This window comes from Lipomyces doorenjongii (assembly GCF_038497915.1).
Source record: "Lipomyces doorenjongii strain NRRL Y-27504 unplaced genomic scaffold V1508scaffold_8, whole genome shotgun sequence".
NCBI classification, from domain to species: Eukaryota; Fungi; Ascomycota; class Lipomycetes; order Lipomycetales; family Lipomycetaceae; genus Lipomyces; species Lipomyces doorenjongii.
In genome coordinates, this window is record NW_027118075.1 from 68,497 (window position 1) to 89,019 (window position 20,523).

A 20,523-nucleotide genomic window follows, 5' to 3' on the forward strand; every position below is an offset into this window, starting at 1 on the left:
CAGTTATCGTCATAAGCTCACCATTTGCAGCTCTCCATTAATTCATCTTGCGAGCAACACATAGAAAAGAGTCTATTGCAGCAAGTAGTCTGAATACCGTCTTGAGGTTCACCAAATACTGCCGAGGTTGAGATTCCAATTGATGGTTGGCGTAATGGCGGGCACATTGTATTATTGTGGATATCGCTCGTAAATTGCCAGTACATCACAATCGCATATTATATACGCGGCCTATCACCAAATGTGGTCAGTAAACGCAGGTATACGCACAAACCAGTAGGGATACTTGGGCATGGAATCGTATTGACTATGAATAGGAAGCTTCCGTCATCGACCTGGCCATGGAACCGAAGCAAAAAGTCCGGGTAAGTCTGGAAGTGTAGGTAAACACATCACCAATATCATTAATATACGACCCCGACTTAAACCTTCCCTGATATTGAGTCAGCACCAGTTTAAACGCCGGTAATTGTTGTTGTCGCGCAAAACTCTGCTGAAGAACGCTTGCATTCCACAGTACAGTGTCGTATTTTGTCATGGAACGCCCCCCGACATCGGCTGCGCGCGTTACCCGACGGACATCGATGCAACCTCCATCTAGCCAGTCGCACTCGCCCTCGCCAGCTCGGTCACGGATGTCAAGATCCTCCTCTGTCTACTCCAGATCTCCATCCGCTGCTGGCACGATGTCTCCCAGACCGCCATCAGCTCGCGGATTTGTTGACGAGCCTGCGGAGGTTGGCGTCGGCGATCTAGTTTACGTCCCAGGTGGTTTACGCGGTGTCGTGCTGTACATCGGACAAGTGACCGGAAAGAATGGCGAGTTCGCAGGTGTTGACCTTCTAGGGCCAGATGCAGATAAAGGGAAGAACAATGGGACAGTTAATGGGTAGGTCAAATTCATCCTGTTCTAATATTATCGTGATCAGAGCCAACAAATCTCAGTGTCCGGTATTTCAACCCCTCACATCCAACATCAGGCATCTTTGTCCCGCTTGCAAAGCTAAGCGTAACCCCTCCGAATACGACGACTCCAACAGGTACCCCGCGACCAAGTTCAGTCTTATCGTCGCGTGCACCTTCACGAGGATCTAGCTTGGCTGATCGTAGTGCGAAATCTCCAATGAAGTCTGCAACTGCAACTTCAACAGGTGGATTTCAAACCCCTGGCCGTCGTACGTCACTAGCAAATATGGCTCCATCAGGTCGCACTTCGCGAACAAACATGAACAGACCATCTCTTTTCTTTTCACCGCCATCAACTTCACAATCCATATCTACGCCGACCGTTCCGCGAACATCCACCCCTACCGTTGCGAAGCGAAAATCCACCATCGGAACAGCACGTGGTACAGCATCTCGTCTGTCGCGTTCAAGTCTGTTGGCCACGTCAGCCTGTGCGTCTGACGATGACACTGAGTCCGACATCGTCAGTAAGCCGTCCGCTCTCGATGACAACCTCAGTGCAGAAATCGCAGCGCTACGATTGGAATTAGAGCGGACATCAGCAAAGTTAGAAGCCAAGGAGGGTGAGTTTACAAAACAGAGCGCGATCTTACTGGACATGGAGAACACGCTAGCTGAATTCCAAGCGCTCTCGGAAACGCCGAAGAATGCCATAAGTGATGGCGAAGGGGGCATTCAGCCTCCTACTCAGCGAGAGCTCGATTTACGGACATTATTGCAAGATAAAGATGCGAAACTCGAGGCGCTGCAGCTTGAACTCGATAGCAAGAGAAATGAGTTTCGCGATACAATGGAAACACTTGAGCAAGCCAATCTCGCCAGCATGCATGTGTATGAAGCGCAACTGGAGGACTTAAGGAGTCAAATACAAGCGGCGCATGGCGTTGTTGGTGATATTCAGCCCTTGGAGACCATGATCTTGGAACTAGAAACAAGTTTGGAAGGTGCCCGCATGATCGAAAAAGAGGTACGCGAGGAACTCGAGGTCGCTAGAATGACCATTGAAGAAAAGGAGGAGGAAATCAAGAAGCTTAAACAGCAGTTAAGCTCTGTAGCCACAGGGACTGGCTTGATTTCCAATTTGTCGTTCGGAGGCGATGAACTTCGCGAACAATTTATGAACGAGAAAAAAGAACACGAAAAGTTGGACCAAGAAGTCGCACAGTTGGAACTTTTAATTGAAAGCAAAGTCTTCCGTGAACAAGAACTTGAGAAAGAGTTGGTGCAACTTAGAGAGCAACTCTCAGCCGCCCTGGATTCTCTGCGGAACGAGAAGGCGCAGAATGAGACCTTACAAGAGCAGTTGCAGCACCCCCGAGACATACTCGTTCCAGCACTTCCAAAGGCGCCGGCAGTCTCGAAGGCGCCATTAAAACCTACATCTAATATCTCTCTGAATGGAAATGGCGGATATGGCAAGTCAGAGAACAGACACGCTGGTGGTGCTCTTTGGTGTGAGATATGTGAGACAGAGGGTATGTACAATGATTCTTGATTACTTCGTGTAATCTGACTTGAACTATTCAGGACACGATATCATCGATTGCAAAGCTGGAGGCTACGGAAGTGCCATTACCACAAAATCCGCGCCAGGTGCTATTTCTGGCAGTCGACCATCTCTAATGAAGACAGAGCCAGTCAAGAAATTATGGTGCGCATTGTGTGAGCGTGATGGTCATGCTAGTATGGACTGTCCATATGACGGACTTTAGTTAAGTATTTACATAACGCAAGAGTAGAGTTGATGATAAGCTTGTAATACATACAACTTGTAGAGTAGCTTGTAATATTATCCCATAGTATATTAATTGCACGTCGGTTATCAAGATGCGTCTATGATGCGTCTACACTTTTCTAGCTCCGCCCGTCCCCATCTTTTTGGTAGCTTGTGCGTAGAATGACGACGGAGTTGCTCACGTTGTCGAGCAATCGCCAAATATACCGGAGGAAACTGCACGAGAAAATTATTTACCTAAATCTTCGAAAGAGAGAAGCTTAAAACAATGAGTTTGGTAGTTTATGGACTTGGACATGAACCGGACTCAAGGTCCATATTAAGCCCTCACTCTTCGCAGGGTTGGTCCAAATATTTAGAGTTTCAACATACGCCGCACCAAGCTATGCGCCAAACCCAAAAATCATTTTCGCAAACAGCCGCTCTTCCAATTTATCATGACAGCAAATGGTATGATGCCGTGATTTATGAAAGTGCCGCACTGAAAAGAGCAATCCTATCAACGTCATGATGTAGCTCCCGCCTCACTTCAGCGAACCCTGTTAAGCTGCAGCAATAATCTACAAGTTTTCTGCAACTGCAAGAGACGCACTGTTCACGCTGATTTTTGACAATATAAGTATTCCACTACTACGATATCAAGTAAAAGCAAACAAAGCGAAATGAACACAAAAAATACAAAACAACGAGAGGCTAAAAAATACAAGCATCACTAACAAACAAGAGACAAAGCGAACTTTTCAATCCACGCCCCATAACCGTTATCTCCTGTCATGCCGTTATCATTCCTCCATCACATTCACTCGGACTCCTTATTCTTCAAGTAATCATCGTACACAGCAACGGCCTCCTGGATCTTGCCCTTCAATGCAGAGTCATCCTCCAACAAATTCAACAACTCGGCGTTGTCCATCTCAAGCAACATGCCAGTGATCTTACCGGCCAGTTGAGGCTGCTCAGCCTCGATCTTAGGGTAGAGTGCCTCGCCAAGAATCTGCTTCTGGATTTCAGGTGCAGCAGAGGCAAGCGATGCAGCAGTGATCTCAGATCCCGTCGGAGCGGCAGCGGGAGCCGCCGGAGTAGAAGCAGCAGGCGCTGCGGTGGGCGCCGCACCTTCCTCATCCCTGCGGGTGGGCTGATGGTGTTGTCTGCTTCCACGGGGTCCGTTGGAACGTCCCTGCTGGCCCTGGAACTGAGGGTAATTGTTGCCTCGCTGCGGGCCGCGTCCACCCTGCGATGGCTGGGGAGGGACCTGCTGCTGTGGACCGCCTTGCTGTGGCATCTGCTGAGGTGGGACCTGACCTTGAATAGGAACAGGTGGCTGGCCGGGAATGTATCCATTATAGGCAATGGGAGGAATGCCATACATAGGGATTGGCTGACCGTTAGGGCCGGAGATACCTCCTCGCTGCCACTGCTGCTGCGGGGGAACACCCTGGCCGGGGCGAGGTGGCATGCCACCTTGCTGAAGAAGAATCTGCGGGTTGGCACCAGGGAATGGAACACCACGTCCGGCAGGGACGGGAGGAATGAATCCTGCAGGTTGCTGGCCAGCGGCGGGTCCGTAGAATATGGGGTTAGGAAGGTACTGGCCAGGCATGCCAGCGGCAGCTGCCTGCTGCTGAAGGCGGAGCTGATTGCGCGCCTGGATCTGCTGCTCAAGTTGAGACTTGCGCACATCCTTGCGCTGAGCCAAAGCTACGTAGAGAGGCTTCCCGTTAAGCATTCTTTGGTTCATTTCAGTAACGGCCTTCGTGGCCTCGTCTGGCGAAGAGAAGCACACGAAGCCGAAACCCTTCGATTTTCCATTCTCATCACGCATAATCTTAGCAGATGTAATTGTTCCGTGTTCGGAGAACTCCTCACGAAGCTTATCATCATCAACGTCATCGTCCAAATTCTTAATGTACAAATTGACGCCCTGGTATTTGGACATCTTCTCGATGCGAGCAGCTTCGTACTGCTTGCGCAGCTCCTCCTCACGCTCGTGCTTCTTCTGTGCACGACCAACATACAGCTTCTTGCCGTTCAACTCAGACTCGTTGAGTTCATCCACAGCCTTAGACGCCTCCTGGTGGTTCTCAAAGTTGACGAAGCCGAAACCACGAGACTTGCCCTCATCATCCTTTGCCAAAGACACGGAAGTGATAGGACCGTATTTCTCAAACAAAGCCCTGAACTGCTCATCAGTAACCTCAGCGTCGACGTTCTTGACATAAACGTTCGTGAAGTTTGCCTTCATCTCATCAAACTTAGATTGACGATCCTTCTTGGCAATGTGGTGGCCAACGAAGACTTTCTTGTCGTTAAGGAGCATACCATTGACGTGCTTGATAGCATTGTCAGCAGCCTCAGCGGTCTCATAATGGACGAAACCGTAGCCTCGAGACTGGCCGTACTCATCAACAGCAACCTTGCAGGACAAGATGTTACCGAAAGCAGCGAATGTGTCGTGAAGAGCCTTGTTGTCGATGGCTGTGTCGAGGTTCTTGATGAACACATTTCCGGCGCCAGTCTTGCGGAGAGACGGATCACGCTGAGACCACATAATACGGCAAGGACGGCCCTTGATAGAAGTGTAGTTCAATTCCTCCAAAGCTCGCTCACCTACTCATATTAGCGCTTCAAAACAAATCAAAAACAAGTCAGATTGCAACATACCATCAGCAGCGTTATGGAAATTAACATATGCATATCCGAGCGAACGTCTGGTGACGGCATCTCTGCAGACACGGATAGACGCAACAGACCCAACTTGGTTGAAGAGCTCAAAAAGCATAGCCTCAGTGACGGTAGGCTCAAGCTCACCGACGTAGAGAGAAGCAGAGTGGGCAGGACCAGCTGCCGGAGTGGACGAGGGAGCCTCATTCTCAGTCTTAGTCTCCTCGTTGGATCCATTGGCAGCAGGAACCTCAGTCGCAGAAATCTCGGTGGTCTGCTCCGTAGCAGATTCCGCTGGAGACTCAACGGCAAGATTCTTAAAGTCCTCCGTGGCAGCTGCAACAGTAACGTCAGACATTATAACTGCAAAGTTGTCGAATTTAATTGAAATAAGGTGAATTAGATGTAATAGTCTGCGCAATCAAGTCAGAATGAGTGCAATAAACTGTTCCGAGCTGTACGCGCAAGGAATCTGAAGGAATCTGTACCTTCTGCAGAGTCGTGTACGATCTGAAGAAGCGAAGCGAATAAAGATATATCAATGAAATGATAAATCTCTAAACGTTCAAGTCACAATCAGAGTATGGATCTGACAAACTTATATTCCTAAATTCTTGCTGACGCAAAAAATTTTCCTATTCGTTGCAAATTCCCAACCTGAAATATCACGACAATATTAAATAGCCGAACGAATCAATGAGAATCTGACGGCTGGTAACGAGAAACAATAAAAAAAGAACCTATTTTTCTTCTTTTAAAATTTTTTTGAGGGTTTTAGAGAAATGAAATGGTAGAGTGTAAAGGCGGATGGTCGAATGGACTGTGGCATACACAAGATCAGAAAAGCAAATGAAAAAAATTAACGGAGGCAAATTTGTGTGTCGGGTACAAGTGGTGCACTAAATGCTGTAACAATTACAGTTTGAAGTCAATATATGCCTATACGCTTACAGCAGATATGTATCTGCGTTTTGGTATTAACAGAATTGGCGCATTTCAGACGATTTGTACCAAGGAAGTACGATTCATCCAGATGTCTTCGATCCACACACCGTGTGATCTATCTGCTTCCCATACAGCATGTGTCGAAACTGATATAGTTTGCCGTTATCATTTATGCTGTAGCGAAGGAAGCAGCAGCGTCTACATCCCGACCTTACCGAATGTTGTCACTTAGTCTGACGGCGAATTCTCCCCATTTGCAATATGCGAGGCTCCAGCAAAACAATTCATATGAAGTCCAGACAGTCTCTCTCGGGCAGTGTAATACCATCGAACTTTATTTCCTGCCGTGGAAGGTTGGGCTGTTGCTAGTTGCTAGTTGCTAGTTGCACCGCTTCCGGATCCTCGCCAGCTAGTAGTTCTAGTAATATATGTACAAAACACAACACAAACCAACTAACGTGGTGTTCCTGCAGGCGTAGTGTTCTCACTCTGAGCTGCAGTCGATGCTGCGTGCTGCTCCTTGACCAGATCGTGATAAGTTTTCGCTGCAGATTGCAGTGCATCAAGAGTTATTTGAACATATCCTTGCACTCGCTTTTTCTCTTGCGCCATCTTAGTCGGATCCTGAGATGCATTCGAGCTCACATGTCGATCAACTACGGCTTCCAATCGCGTTTTGCTCTTCTCCACAGACGTGACAAGAAGTGGTAAAGCTGAAACAGCGCGTGACGGCTCCCCTGACAAGAGCGCTGACCAGAAGTGGTGGAGGAATTCTATGGCAGTAGTATGGGACAATTTCATATCTCGCAGCGTCACCGCATCACTTGCTGGCGTATCCGAATCGTCACCGTTATGCCGATTCTCTTCAGTACGCCTTCGCGAATGAATAAGATTGAACACCTGTGACTGTGCGTGAGATACTGTTGAAGAAGACGGAACCGCAGACGACAGCAGTTCATGAATTGATCCAGACGAGCTTGAAAGAGAGTCAATCATGGACTCTAACACTTTAGATGCTCTTGAATCACTGGCATCAGTTGCTGCTGCGTCAATATCCTTCCCAGCTGTTGACGAATACAAGGAATCAGTACTCCGATGTAAGTGCAGTTCAACATGAGAAACCTCCATTACGGGCTCCAGATCTTCAAGCGCCAATTCCCGTAGTTTAAGCTGCTCTTGCTCTTCGAGTGGCTGTTGTGCTTCTCTGCCCACTTGTTAGCTCATAGAGTTATAGTTACAGAGACCATGCGTACCCTTCTACGCTTTCCACTATCTTTTGACTCAATTTGTTAATGGTTCTTATAATGGAGAGTGTATCCTTATGCGTAGTTTGCCTCATCGTTATATCAGGTCGATTTCCAGCCCTCTGCATGTTGTAAGCATGGGCAGAATAATCCATTGCATGATCCTCACCTGACTGTCATCCATCTCATTTGCTTCGACGTCGACAAACCTCATAATCTTCGCATTTTCATTCTCCAGTTCACGTTGCTCAGCCGTCATTCCATCTTCATCAAGATCCAGATATTTGTCCAAGACGTTATCGGGTGCATCATTCAATCCGATTTTTTCGCCGCGTAGCTTGCGACATAACTTGGACAAGAAAAACCTTGACCAGAACGTTGTCTCAGCTAACGGAGGAACGTTCTCGTCGTATGCTCGTCGAACAACCGGGTATTGTAGGAATATATCTCTAATTTTATCTGGGGACAATGAAACTTTGACTTGCGCTGTACCACCGCCTCCACCGGTAGCTTCCGACTGCGTTGTAGTCACAGGCTTCACCGTGGCAAGAACATTATAAGGCCCACGGCGCTGTGCGAGCACCAACGAATGCATTCGCAATAATGGAATCCGGGTTCTCCAAAACTCATCTGATGGTAGTTGTTGTCCCACAACCGCGTCTAAGAACTGCTGCTGAAGATCGCCATTCGATTTCAGGAAACTAATCTGGAGTGCCCTATCTGCAAGCAAATCTGCATCACTCAAGCCTCTTGTCGGTATTGCTAGTTTCCTGGTCGGATCAGATTTGGAAGCAGCTCCGGGAGTAGTTGGTGCGGGCGTTAATGGAGCCGACGGCGACTGCGCGGCCGATGATGAAGACGATGCTGCATTTGCAGATGCCAAGACGGCTTTCAGTGCCTCCAGGTTCGCTCGCGTTGGTACCTCAAATGTAAACTGTGTATGGGAAGTAGTTGTTATCCGCAATCGAGCTTTCGCATGCGTCGCCGGAGATGCTTGGAGACCTGTAGGACTGATTATTTTCCGAGTTCCCAGTGACCTGTCCCAGGTTTCCTACATAAAATCAAGCAGAAGTACACGTACCAGCTATATCATCAAGTCTAATAACAACTGTGCCATTCACTGGTCCACCGCCGTTGCCACCAGTGCTATCAGTCGGTGCAACTGATGGACTCCATTCGACAACGTTTCGCCCCGATGACACTCTGATCGTACCTTTCTTTCCTGAATACAACGCTGGCACCGAAAATGGTGCCTGCATATCTGCTTTTAAATCAGCCTAGCTTTGCTATAGATTACTCTAGCTGAGTGGTGATATCTCACTAGATCACACGATGGTGGGTGATGTAGAAGCTCCCCGCCATGCCTTCGCTAAACTTTCTTCGGCGAACATTGACATCACAGAAAATATCGAATCGTATGCTCTGTTCTGCACACTCTTGAGACGGCCCCAGTATCTATATGCCAACACTATAGAAGAATGACTGATGACCACAGGCTAGTTACTTTTGTTTTTTACTTTCGGAGCACAATCTTGTGATCCAAGTTGCCTCTAATTGGCATCCATTATCCCTAATTGACTAGGTTTCCTGACACACTTACAGAGCTTCCACCAACTCCAACTGGCGACGCCGGCCGTCACAGCCGCCTCAGCAGCAACAGCAACAGGGACCGAATCAACAGCGACTAGGCGACAATAATGGATTCGCACCTATGCAGCACGTTCCGGTTAGAGGCTTTAACAGTGGCGAAGTCGAAGACTATTTGAACCGAGCCTATGAGAGCGCGCTGGAGCAGGCTAGAAATTCAGACAAGGGCGAAAATCCAAAATTTACAGCTGCTATCTACCAGACGGATCAGAAAGGCTGGAGCACGTCGTCAAAGGGAACTGCGTGGGGACAGCGAGGTATGATCGTCGTGTCGCAGCGGGAAGTGATATTGTCCTGCCGTTCAAGTTCTAATTTTGTGGTAATTAGGTCACCTTACAGCTAAGGGAAGCGCTGTTTTAAGCGAATTGCGTCGAGGTCTACAGAATTTGCAGGATTAGATCTATGCAGTGGAATATGCCCCGTCACAATCTCGCGGATCACTTTGGATGAAACTACTTGATCTGCGTAAAATCAAAAAACTTGCAGCTGGTGTTCTGGGTCTTTTTTGGAGGAATTATTGTGTTTACGATAATGTTGTACTTGTAGCTAATTACCGAATGATCATTGTCAATGCCAATTTGCCACTGATTGTCAAGAATCAAACATATTAACGTACATGACGATCAACTATTCGAGGAGACCAATACTCTTAATACCAAACGCTGCCAAAGTAAGTCCAGGTAACCAAACACATTTCTCATACGCCAAATAATAATCCCTAAACAAATAAAATATACAGCCGTATATGATGACACGTAATGCAATATGCAGTTATCACCCGTCGCAAGTCACCTAGTTTCCATGGCGTTCGAGAATGAGCGCTCGGAGCCGGGATATGTGTTCAGAAATGATCAGGACTGGATCAGGCTCGATACTATCTCCAGGATTGACATCAAACACGCTTGGAATACCTTCGTACGGCAGGTCATCTTGCATGTCGCGACGATCGTAGAACAGCAGCTCGTCCGCGAGTTGGTCGACCTCGTCACGATCGATGCGACTGGACTCTAGCTGACGGTGTCGTCTGAAACGACTGGCGCATTGCAAAAGTTCTAGGGGACTGAACACATATTCACGATATGGATCAGTCGTTCCCTGTTGCCGAGGAGATTCGGGGCATGCAGTAGAATGTACATTGGCTGTCATTCCCCTTACCTTTTGAGCTGGAACGCGATGCGCGTAGTGACAATCGTTGCCGAACTGACATGAACGAGTCGCCGCGAAATATTTGCACGGTATATGCTTAAGCGTTGCCAAGTAGGCATCAACAATTTCCTGCTTCGTCAACTGCTTGGCCTGCTCACCCGACTTTCGGGTGCTATTCCCGGTCGTCGATTTTGCAGGGCGATGTGACGATGGAACAATGAAGTCCGACGGTCTGCGACAGAGGGGGCAACATTTGTTGAGCCGAACTTCCGTTCGCCGGCGCTCGGCACGCAATGAGTGGTCGGTCAAGGTAAGATCCCCGCCACGACGTTCTGTATAAGTTTCCGCGGTCGAGTCCTCTGATACTGTCACCAGAAACTCTCGAGTGGCCATGCCGGAGGTGGTTCGCCATTCACGCATACACGACAAGCAAAATACATGATCACAGTTGAGAAGGAGACCAAATACAGTCGGCACTTCGAGACAAATAGCGCACTTGTCGACGTCCTCGTCGTTCTCTGGTGACTCTCTGTACCGGGCATCGCTCACGATAGACATGGTTGTAGTGCCGGCATTTGAACTGTTTTCTGCCTGAGTATTCACTTCATTGCCTTCGGAAGACTCAAAAATTTCATCTACTTCGGGTGCTTTCGTAACCAAAGATATCGGTGACGCCGATGCACCCCTCAGGGGATGCAATGACAACGTCTTGCAGCTTTCGTGTTTGAACCAACAGGAATTTCCCCGCCGACAAACGCCAGATCTAAAGAACTTGCATGGTACTTCACTAGGAGGCAAATTCACTCGTCTACTCAGTGATTGAGCCATTGTCGGCGACGGATTGCGAGATACTCTTGGTGCCGGCCGACTTACTTGTGACCATCACCTCACTGTTCGCGCCGGCGGTGAGTACGCTCAAGCCCGACCGGTTTGCGTAAATATGGTGGTTTTGGACATGAATTCCGCGTCTGTGCCGAGAAGTTGGGAGTTTCCAGCACATGATACTTTGTGCGCCAAACCTTAAGGTCATCGGCAAAATTGGGAGTTCTGAGCCAAAAGTTTTTCAAAATCGCCATCTTTTTCTACGCATGAGCAGCTCGGAATTTGATTCGAAACTGCGCTGTGAGTCAAGACATTCCTCCAGAATGAGCGACTCAGCTACGGATCTGGAAAAAAAAGGTCCAACGGACGAGCTTGTCTCTGGCTTAAGGACGGTGATCTCATCTATCGACGCAACTTCGAAAAGTATTGATAATCTACTTCAGTCATATGACGTTGCCAGTCTCGGGAAAGGATCTCCCGGAATTTCCTTACTTGGACTTAAGGCAGATACTATGGCTAGCTATGTACATCATCTTGGATTGAGATCTCTTTTTGCGTTGTCGCAAGTGACGGGCGACAATGTAGGCAAAGAACAGCAGACGGAGGATCAAGAGGAGGTCTGCATGGATCCGAACTTTTTGGACAATGCTATCCGAGGGCTACTGGTTACAGACAGAGTTATTCTTGAACGAGGCGTTCGACCACTGGAAAAGAAGATAGAGTATCAGATTCAGAAAATGTTACGGGCTATATCGATTGCTCCCACCAAGAAAGGCAATACGACTGATGAGGGTGCTTTTGAGATGGACGAAAAGTCAGGGGATAGCGAAGAGAAGTCAGATTCAGAAAACGGAGCTGCTAGTGCTGATGGGAACGAGGAGGAAGACGATCTGCCGCTTTCCTACAGGCCGCGGCCCAATCTATTGGTGTCTAATACGTCCGAGGAATCAACGACATCGAGTTCATCGACCAAGAAGTACGTTCCACCAAAGATTAATCCTACAAAACTTCCATCCACAAAGGCTCTGGCAGGTCAAGCAGCTGCAAAGCAGACCAAACGGATGCACCGGAACCAGGCACTAGAGGAATATCTGGAAGAGACTACATCTACAGCTCCGGAGGCAGCGCCATCTGTTGGCGCGAACGTTCTGGGTCATGGACGAGGTGGTACTCGGACACAGCGGGCACAGGCGAAAGAAGATAAGATTCGCGGATATGAAGAAGCGAATTTTGTGCGATTGCAAGATGAAGGGAAGAACAAGCGGAAGAAACCGCGACAAGATGAGTTTATGGGCGAAAACTGGGATCTCGGTACCGGCAATATCTATGGCGCTGTCAAGCGGAAGAAAAAGAGTGTTTGGGATAGAAATAGGTAAACGGCTAATTAGCAGCTGAATCTTGTTGTAGTTATGTATTATAGATCACAATAGAACCAAAAAAGTTTGCTTGCACAATGCACATGTAGAAAAACACGTAAAATAAAACAATTATTTACAACTGAAAAGAAATGAAAATCAACCTGCGACAATCCATCCTCATATTCTGTCTACGACGCCGTTTCCAAACTATATATGAGATAATATAGCAAATGCAACTCCTAATCGACTTTCGCCAAACTCAAACTTGTAACGCCTTCTCTTAAATTATTGCTGAATTTCGGCATAGCTCCACGATGATGTTTCGACTTCTTCAGCTTCTTTCTTGCAACCATGACTGGAACACTACTCTTTGTCACCAAGTAATTCGAGAAACTCCCAAGCAAAACGCCCTTCAACGCAGATCGACCACGTGATCCAAGAATGACCATCGTTGGTGAGAGGTAATCGATCACATCGCAGAGAAGGTGTTTTGGCGACTTGCAGTGCATTACCTCCACGACGCACTCGACTTGCAGCCGAGTCTTCTTGAGCAGCTTCACGATTACCGATGTTATTTCTTTTGCAGCGGTGATCCTCTCCTGCTCCAAAGCGGACGCTGCAGCCGACTCGTCAGCTGTTGGCGTTGACGGTGTCGATGGCGTATCCTCAGGTTCTTCGATTGCAAAAACGGCATACATGAGATTACCATCTCGTAGAATGGTACCAATAGTCCACTCGAGAGCATACATAGACTCAGCAGACGAATCTGTAGCAACAATATACGAACGTTTTTTCAGCATTGGGTCCTTACTGATTGTCTCATAATCTCCGCGTGTTATTGTCCGCAAAACACGTCCAGCTGCAGAATTGGCCTCAATATCCGAAACTTTAATCGGCAAATTGACAGCTTTCTGGATATCAATGGCCTCCTCAGTATCTGAGGTATACGGAGAATTGAATGAGCTGGCTGCGTCTTCTACAAGGTCGAAGGCCGTCTTTGGATGTATGAGATGCCGCTTGTAAGAAGCGGCTCCATCAATATGTGACGGCGGCGGCGGTGCAATAAGTGACTGGACACTGTACTTCTTGGTGGAAGTGACTGCCTTCCGTTCTTCTTCCATAGCCGCCAACAGACTTTGTGGCTGTCTGGTGTTACTCGTCTTCTCCAACTTCGAAACCTGTTCTTCAATATCTGAATCATCCGAGTTATCTTCATCCTCCTCTGAAGAAGAAGACGATTCAACGGCACCCTCATCTTCCTCATCTTTTTCGAGCCGAGTATCTGATGACGGTGACCGCTTCGAAGCCAATGCCGCAAGTTTCCCACCAGATTTTAACAACGCCGCATTTGAGAGACGCCGGTACGCGTTAGAAAAATCCTCCTCTGGTTGCTGCGGTAGCGATGGTCGCCGTGTAGAAGCGGGTGAACGTGACCGACTGGACGCCGACACAGCTGGCGACATTGGCCCAGCTCCGGACATCTGAGACGATTGCGTTGGGGAGCCCAGCACAACTGTGGATTGTGGCTGTGACTGCAACTGGGACATAAACGCTCGAACGGCTTGTTCATCGTCAGCAGACTTGTACCTCCGTAGTGATCCGCCGTCAGAATATGACCCAAAAGAAGATGCGCGGTGATGCTGTGCTGCTGTGTTCGGTAGCAACATAGAGGAGGAACCGCTTCCCAGTTTTGGATACGGTGGCAGTTCAGGACCAGCTGATGGTAGCAGCATCGATGAGCTTGGTATAGAACCCGTCGATGGCCGCCGTTGGCGATCCGAGGACGACGGTGGGTTTGATCCTCTAATTAGCTCTGGTACTGATGTACTAGAAAGTAGCAGCTCCTGAGCAGCAGGCGAAAGATTGTGAAAGTTCTTCACGAGCGATGACGGCGTAATCATTCCTCCGGCCAAAGGAGGAGCTGCAACAGATCCTCCACGACCTTCTGAGGGTGATCTGCTGTCCCGCGACCTCATCGGCGATGCTGAACGCGACGTTCTTGCCGGTACCGCCAAAGGCTCAGAAGCCTTCGGCTTCTTAGCATCCAGGAGCTTCAGAATTTCCAAACGCTCCTCTTCTAATGCTGATTCCAATGACATCCTGACAAATATGTTTTGAAAAAAAATGTATCGTATACGGTCTGTCGGCTGACCAGATCGTATTTGTGGTAGTTATTTCTTACAACTCAATTCGAATGGGCCTGAAGTAGCTGAAGCATTGCTTGTTGGCGTCATAGCATTGTGCTTTTCATACTTTAGCCTCGAGCGCAAAGTAGACAGACGATAAGCACCATAAACCTAAAATAATTGCGCCTAATTATGGGCTAGGGTACGGCTTTGGACGCAAGAACAAGTCGAAGCCTCTCTGTAGCATCGGGTACCAGATAGTGCCAAAGATTTCCAAGGTTGGACAAAGGTTATATTTGCCCATCATGCATGAAATAGAGCAACTTGGGTTTTACTTTGCAGCTACCTTCTATTGTATATGTAATTACGCGTGGTGCGCTCGTTCCGACGCGATATTTCAACCGGCTAGATGTAGGCTCGCGTTAGGAACAACTAACATGGAGATTCAGTCAGTGAACATGAACAATTATCAGGACTTCAGAAGCAGGAATAGTCACAAAGGTATTACGATAATTGAGCGATCATTTAACGTCGCCTTACACAGACTGTCGAACTAAACGCAATATTCATAAGTATACTGGTGTCTGAGTCTATTGCATAACGTTGCCCACTGTCAGATTTATTCAGTGTCAGGTGATACGGCGAGCTATATATTTACCCTAGTCATTCCCCTATTATGCATAGAGATGACCCAGGCAAATTCCATGACGTCAACGCTGGTGCCAAAAATTTTGAGCATTTAAACACCCCACCAACCCCCAACCTACGTTATCTCACGCTCTTGCCAATTAAGCTAGCAGGGTAACCGTGGAGACGGGGGGCTATAGGATCTGTACCCACCATACGGAGGAGTGTAAGGGTTAGGGTCATCTGGGAATATTAACACTGTTTCGGTGCAGATGAGCCAGCAACTGTGGATGCCTTCCTCTTCTCTCGGCCCCAAAGAGTGGGAGTCGAAGACAATGGATCACTTGATTTAGTTCGATCCAGACATTTAATTGCTGTGGTTTGTGAGGGATTCAGCACTTCCACTTGTCATTCAGAGGAACATCGATCGTTCACGTCGAAGACGCTACAGAAATGAACTTTAAACAGAGTGTGACTCACGTCACTCATCACACAATTTAGTCCTACTTTTGTCGCTACTTGAACATAATAATGTACAATAATTATATAGAAGTTTTGCATATTTTCCGTCAGATAGGTAGTATATGTTTATGAGTCGTAGACTCGTAGTACCAATAAACGAGCGCTTGCCAATCGTTCATCATATCTCCATACATACCAAATTTTGGATTCTGTACGACACTAAAGTTTGGTGGAGGAAGGAAAAAATCTTTTGGAGCACACGACATCATCAGAATTTTTTGGCGCCTCTAGTGACTTGATTTCTCTAGAAATTCTCCGAACAATTCAGCCGTTCTTGATCTCGAGACCCGTATCTCAGCAAGTAGAGTACTGAAGAAGTACGAAATGCCGCGGTTAATACTTCTTCGGGCACCGGCAACTGCGTTGACCGCTACCGCTCATCGGGCGATCCCGTTGCCAAAGGCATCTTCCGCATTCCCCGTCTCTCGAAGTTTTTCTGTTTTGAAACTGGCCCGCAAGTTTTCGTCGGCAACATGTTGCAGAGATTCAGCACCTGCTTTGGATGTCACTGGCAAGAGGGGACCTTATCAGGGTGCCTCGACAATCATTCCTAACGCGAGTCCAAATCTCGTTGAAGTGTCGAAGGTGTTGGTTGTTGGTTCCGGTGCCTTGAGTATCGGACAGGCCGGCGAATTTGATTATTCCGGTATGTGATCACTTATATTGTGAAAGGACTGAACCCCATGAGAGGAGTCCGGCATGGATCGTACTCGTAAATGATCATGAACGTCGACATTTCGCTAATGCCATGTAAAGGTTCACAAGCCATTAAGGCTCTTCAAGAAGCCTCCAAAAAGTCGGTTTTGATCAATCCGAATATTGCAACCAACCAGACTTCTCATGCTTTGGCTGATGAGATTTACTATCTCCCTGTAAGTCATTCTTCCGGTATATGATTAAAAAAATCTAAAGGGTGCAGGTTACTCCGGAATATATTACCTATGTCATTGAGCGGGAGCGACCAGATGGAATCCTTTTGACCTTCGGCGGCCAGACCGGATTGAACGTTGGTGTCCAGCTCGACAAGATGGGTGTTTTCGACAGATATGGCGTCAAAGTTCTTGGTACCCCTATTAAGACTCTGGAAACCTCTGAAGATCGTGATTTGTTCGCTAAAGCATTGAAAGAAATTGACATCCCTATTGCCGAGTCAACTGCTGTCTCTACTGTTGATGACGCTCTTGCTGCTGCCGAGAATGTTGGGTACCCGATAATTGTTCGATCAGCCTATGCCCTGGGTGGCCTCGGTTCTGGATTCGCTAATAACGCAACCGAACTTCGAAATTTGGCATCTCAGAGTTTGAGTCTTTCGCCACAGATCTTGGTTGAGAAGTCACTCAAGGGATGGAAAGAGGTCGAGTATGAGGTTGTCCGTGACTCTGCCGGCAACTGTATCACCGTCTGCAACATGGAGAATTTCGATCCTCTTGGAATTCACACTGGTGATTCGATCGTTGTTGCGCCTTCTCAGACTTTGTCCGACGAGGAGTATCACATGCTCCGATCAGCCGCTATTAAGATTATCCGTCACTTGGGGGTCGTCGGTGAATGCAACGTCCAGTACGCCCTTCAACCCGATGGATTGGACTACCGCGTCATTGAGGTCAACGCTCGTCTCTCTCGATCATCTGCTCTTGCGTCCAAGGCTACTGGCTACCCACTCGCCTACACTGCTGCCAAGATCGCTCTCGGGCACACGCTTCCGGATCTGCCTAATCACGTTACCAAAACTACTTCCGCCAACTTCGAACCATCGCTAGATTACATTGTCACCAAGATTCCACGATGGGATCTTTCGAAGTTCCAACATGTCAAGCGCGATATCGGCTCGTCCATGAAGTCTGTCGGTGAAGTTATGGCTATTGGTCGTACTTTCGAGGAGTCTATCCAAAAGGCAATTCGTCAAGTCGATCCGTCGTTCATTGGATTCCAAGGTGCTCAATTCGAAGATCTCGACACTGCTCTGGCAAACCCAAGTGATCGTCGATGGCTCGCAGTTGGACAGGCTTTGTTGCATGAGAACTACACTGTCGACCGTGTTCACGAGCTCACCAAAATCGACAAGTGGTTTTTGTACAAGCTGATGAATATTGTCAATATGCAGAAGAATCTCGAGAACATTGGCTCGCTCTTCGGTCTGACCAAGGATGTTCTCTTGCAGGCCAAGAAGCTCGGATTCTCAGATAAGCAGATTGCGCTTGCTGTCGGCTCATCAGAGGATGAAGTTCGTGCGCGCAGAAGGGGCTTTGATATCGTGCCCTTCGTCAAGAAGATCGATACTCTCGCTGCCGAGTTCCCTGCTGACACCAACTACCTGTACACTACTTACAACGCCACGCAGTCTGACATTACCTTTGATGAACATGGAACCATGGTACTCGGCTCTGGCGTCTATCGTATTGGTTCCTCTGTCGAGTTCGATTGGTGTGCTGTTAGCACAGCTCGTGCTCTCCGTGATTCTGGCAAGAAGACTATTATGGTCAACTATAACCCTGAGACTGTCTCAACTGATTTCGATGAGGTTGACCGGTTGTATTTTGAGGAACTTTCGTACGAGCGAGTTATGGACATCTACGAGCTTGAGAATGCCAAGGGCGTTGTGGTCTCCGTCGGTGGCCAACTTCCTCAGAATATTGCGCTCAAGCTTCAGAGCTCTGGTTGCAAGGTTCTCGGTACTGATCCTAAGGATATCGACAAGGCTGAAGACCGTCACAAATTTTCGTCTACTCTTGATTCTATAGGCGTAGATCAGCCTGCTTGGAAGGAACTTTCGTCGCTCCAGGCTGCCAAGGATTTCGCAGACACTGTCGGGTATCCTGTACTTGTTCGTCCTTCGTACGTCCTCTCTGGTGCCGCGATGTCAGTAATCCGCGGCGAGTCTGAGCTCATTGAGAAGTTGACTCTCGCAACTGACGTTTCACCTGACCACCCTGTGGTTATTAGCAAGTTCATCGAAGGAGCGCAGGAAATTGATGTCGATGCTGTCGCCTACAATGGGCAGGTTCTCGTCCACGCCATCTCGGAGCACGTAGAAAATGCCGGTATTCACTCTGGTGATGCTACTCTTGTGCTTCCTCCCGACTCAATTGACAACAACACCATTGCGCGATTGAAGCAGATCGCAGACAAGGTTGCGAGCGCTTTTAAGATTTCAGGACCATTTAACATGCAGATCATTAAGGCTAAGAATCCCGAAAGCCCGGACTTACCGGATCTGAAGGTCATCGAATGTAACCTTCGCGCCTCTCGATCATTCCCGTTCGTTTCCAAGGTTCTCGGAGTCAACTTCATTGATGTCGCTGCTAAAGCTCTTCTTGGTAAGGATGTGCCAGAGCCAGTTGACTTGATGGCGAAAAAGCGAGGTTATGTTGCTGTCAAAGTTCCTCAGTTCTCGTTCACTCGCTTGGCTGGTGCTGATCCCTTCCTTGGCGTCGAGATGGCGTCCACCGGCGAAGTTGCATGCTTTGGACGTGATTTGCACGAGGCCTATTGGACTTCCATGCAGGCTACTATGAACTTCAAGCTCCCTGTTCCACCATCCGGGATCCTCTTCGGCGGTGACATTAAAGCCGAGCCTCTTGGTCAGGTCGCCAAGATTCTTGCGCCAATGGGATACAAGGTGTACGTCGCCTCTAATGCAGTCCGCAAGTACCTTGAAGCCGCACTCTCAGACATCACATTTGAGGACAAGCCAATCGAGATCACTGTGATTGAGTTCCCAAAAACTGATAAGCGGAAACTCCGAGAGGTCTTTCAAAAATACGACATTCGAAGTGTTTTTAACCTTGCCAAGGCGCGGGCCGAAGATTTGTTGGACGAGGACTATATTATGAGAAGAAATGCTATTGATTTCGCCATCCCGTTGTTTAACGAGCCGCGGACAGCTGTTTTGTTTGCGGAGTGCTTGAAAGAGAAGCTACCGAAAAAACGGGAGAGTGTTATTCCGGAAGAGGTTTTGCGGTGGAGCGAATGGATTGGCGGTAAGCCGGTTTAAACACATTACATGAATGTGGTAATAAGATTTTCACTTTTTTCTGGGCGAAAACTTTTGGTTTCTTTTGACGACGAATTAGTCCGAACACAAAATTAATTGGGTATTCACCTGAGGTGGCTGTAGTTGGTTTATTTTGTAATTGTTTCTGATTACTTGAGCTTTTGAAAAGTCAGTTTGTGTAGTATGTTTATTTTTTATATATGTGTAAGTATTATATACATGTCCCACTCTATGTGTATTAATGTAATATATTTAGTATGCTAACACTTGGCGTGCTCTGACATTGAACCTGATAGCATTTCAGTACATACCATCATGGACACGATTTGGAATAGTTGCAGTGCATTACGCGAATATGTGGGGAACCCCTAGATAACTTGAAGTGCAGTACCTGCGCAACAACAAGCCTCATCCTCTAAGCGACGGCATGGATAATAGATATCCAAAGTAATTGAGCTTATGCAACCTAGTTCTTTGTATTGCTTGCTAGATGCACAATGAATTATATGGTGGATAAATTTGGTTATAAAATATATATTCCGGCCGCTTCAACGGGAATACAACAAGGCAGGAAAGTTAACATTGACACATGAACTAACGTACCTGAGATAAGTTCGAACGCTAGTTACCCCTGAACTCTACGATTGTAATAGCAATGTCTGGCGACATTGGCGGACCCATCAAAAGAATACCCACAGAGAGATGTCTAGGCGATTGACAAATGTCTGCA

The 20,523-nt window shown here is 47.7% G+C and overlaps 8 protein-coding genes across 8 annotated transcripts; 4 read left to right on the forward strand and 4 right to left on the reverse strand.

Annotated features, from left to right (window-relative positions):
- The first annotated feature begins 366 nt into the window (after positions 1-366).
- On the forward strand, positions 367-2,823 carry V1508DRAFT_411755 (uncharacterized protein). The gene is made up of 3 exons (XM_066939512.1): positions 367-889; positions 946-2,441; positions 2,494-2,823. The coding sequence occupies exons 1-3, from the start codon at positions 537-539 to the stop codon at positions 2,676-2,678; spliced, it is 2,034 nt and encodes a 677-aa protein (XP_066797672.1). The 5' UTR covers positions 367-536; the 3' UTR covers positions 2,679-2,823.
- A 399-nt stretch (positions 2,824-3,222) lies between these two features.
- V1508DRAFT_381892 (uncharacterized protein) lies at positions 3,223-6,205 on the reverse strand. The gene is made up of 2 exons (XM_066937712.1): positions 5,363-6,205; positions 3,223-5,308 (listed from the first exon to the last, which is right to left on the reverse strand). The coding sequence occupies exons 1-2, from the start codon at positions 5,718-5,720 to the stop codon at positions 3,501-3,503; spliced, it is 2,166 nt and encodes a 721-aa protein (XP_066797673.1). The 5' UTR covers positions 5,721-6,205; the 3' UTR covers positions 3,223-3,500.
- Positions 6,206-6,760: 555 nt separating this feature from the next.
- On the reverse strand, positions 6,761-8,810 carry V1508DRAFT_402603 (uncharacterized protein; the record flags this gene model as incomplete). Its single annotated transcript, XM_066938496.1, has 4 exons — positions 6,761-7,511; positions 7,561-7,673; positions 7,721-8,553; positions 8,633-8,810. The coding sequence occupies 4 exons, from the start codon at positions 8,808-8,810 to the stop codon at positions 6,761-6,763; spliced, it is 1,875 nt and encodes a 624-aa protein (XP_066797674.1).
- A 150-nt stretch (positions 8,811-8,960) lies between these two features.
- V1508DRAFT_411762 (uncharacterized protein) lies at positions 8,961-9,811 on the forward strand. The gene is made up of 2 exons (XM_066939513.1): positions 8,961-9,455; positions 9,526-9,811. Exons 1-2 carry the CDS (start codon positions 9,263-9,265, stop codon positions 9,594-9,596), a joined length of 264 nt encoding a protein of 87 aa, XP_066797675.1. The 5' UTR covers positions 8,961-9,262; the 3' UTR covers positions 9,597-9,811.
- On the reverse strand, positions 9,722-11,232 carry V1508DRAFT_411764 (uncharacterized protein). The gene has a single exon (XM_066939514.1). The coding sequence runs from the start codon at positions 11,170-11,172 to the stop codon at positions 9,991-9,993; it is 1,182 nt and encodes a 393-aa protein (XP_066797676.1). The 5' UTR covers positions 11,173-11,232; the 3' UTR covers positions 9,722-9,990.
- Positions 11,233-11,410: 178 nt separating this feature from the next.
- On the forward strand, positions 11,411-12,619 carry V1508DRAFT_411765 (uncharacterized protein). The gene has a single exon (XM_066939515.1). The coding sequence runs from the start codon at positions 11,433-11,435 to the stop codon at positions 12,540-12,542; it is 1,110 nt and encodes a 369-aa protein (XP_066797677.1). The 5' UTR covers positions 11,411-11,432; the 3' UTR covers positions 12,543-12,619.
- On the reverse strand, positions 12,507-14,728 carry V1508DRAFT_276771 (uncharacterized protein). Its single transcript, XM_066936502.1, has one exon. It carries the CDS (start codon positions 14,621-14,623, stop codon positions 12,764-12,766), a length of 1,860 nt encoding a protein of 619 aa, XP_066797678.1. The 5' UTR covers positions 14,624-14,728; the 3' UTR covers positions 12,507-12,763.
- Positions 14,729-15,814: 1,086 nt separating this feature from the next.
- On the forward strand, positions 15,815-20,088 carry V1508DRAFT_366110 (uncharacterized protein). The gene is made up of 3 exons (XM_066937350.1): positions 15,815-16,445; positions 16,556-16,671; positions 16,719-20,088. Exons 1-3 carry the CDS (start codon positions 16,124-16,126, stop codon positions 19,791-19,793), a joined length of 3,513 nt encoding a protein of 1,170 aa, XP_066797679.1. The 5' UTR covers positions 15,815-16,123; the 3' UTR covers positions 19,794-20,088.
- The last annotated feature ends 435 nt before the right edge of the window (positions 20,089-20,523 follow it).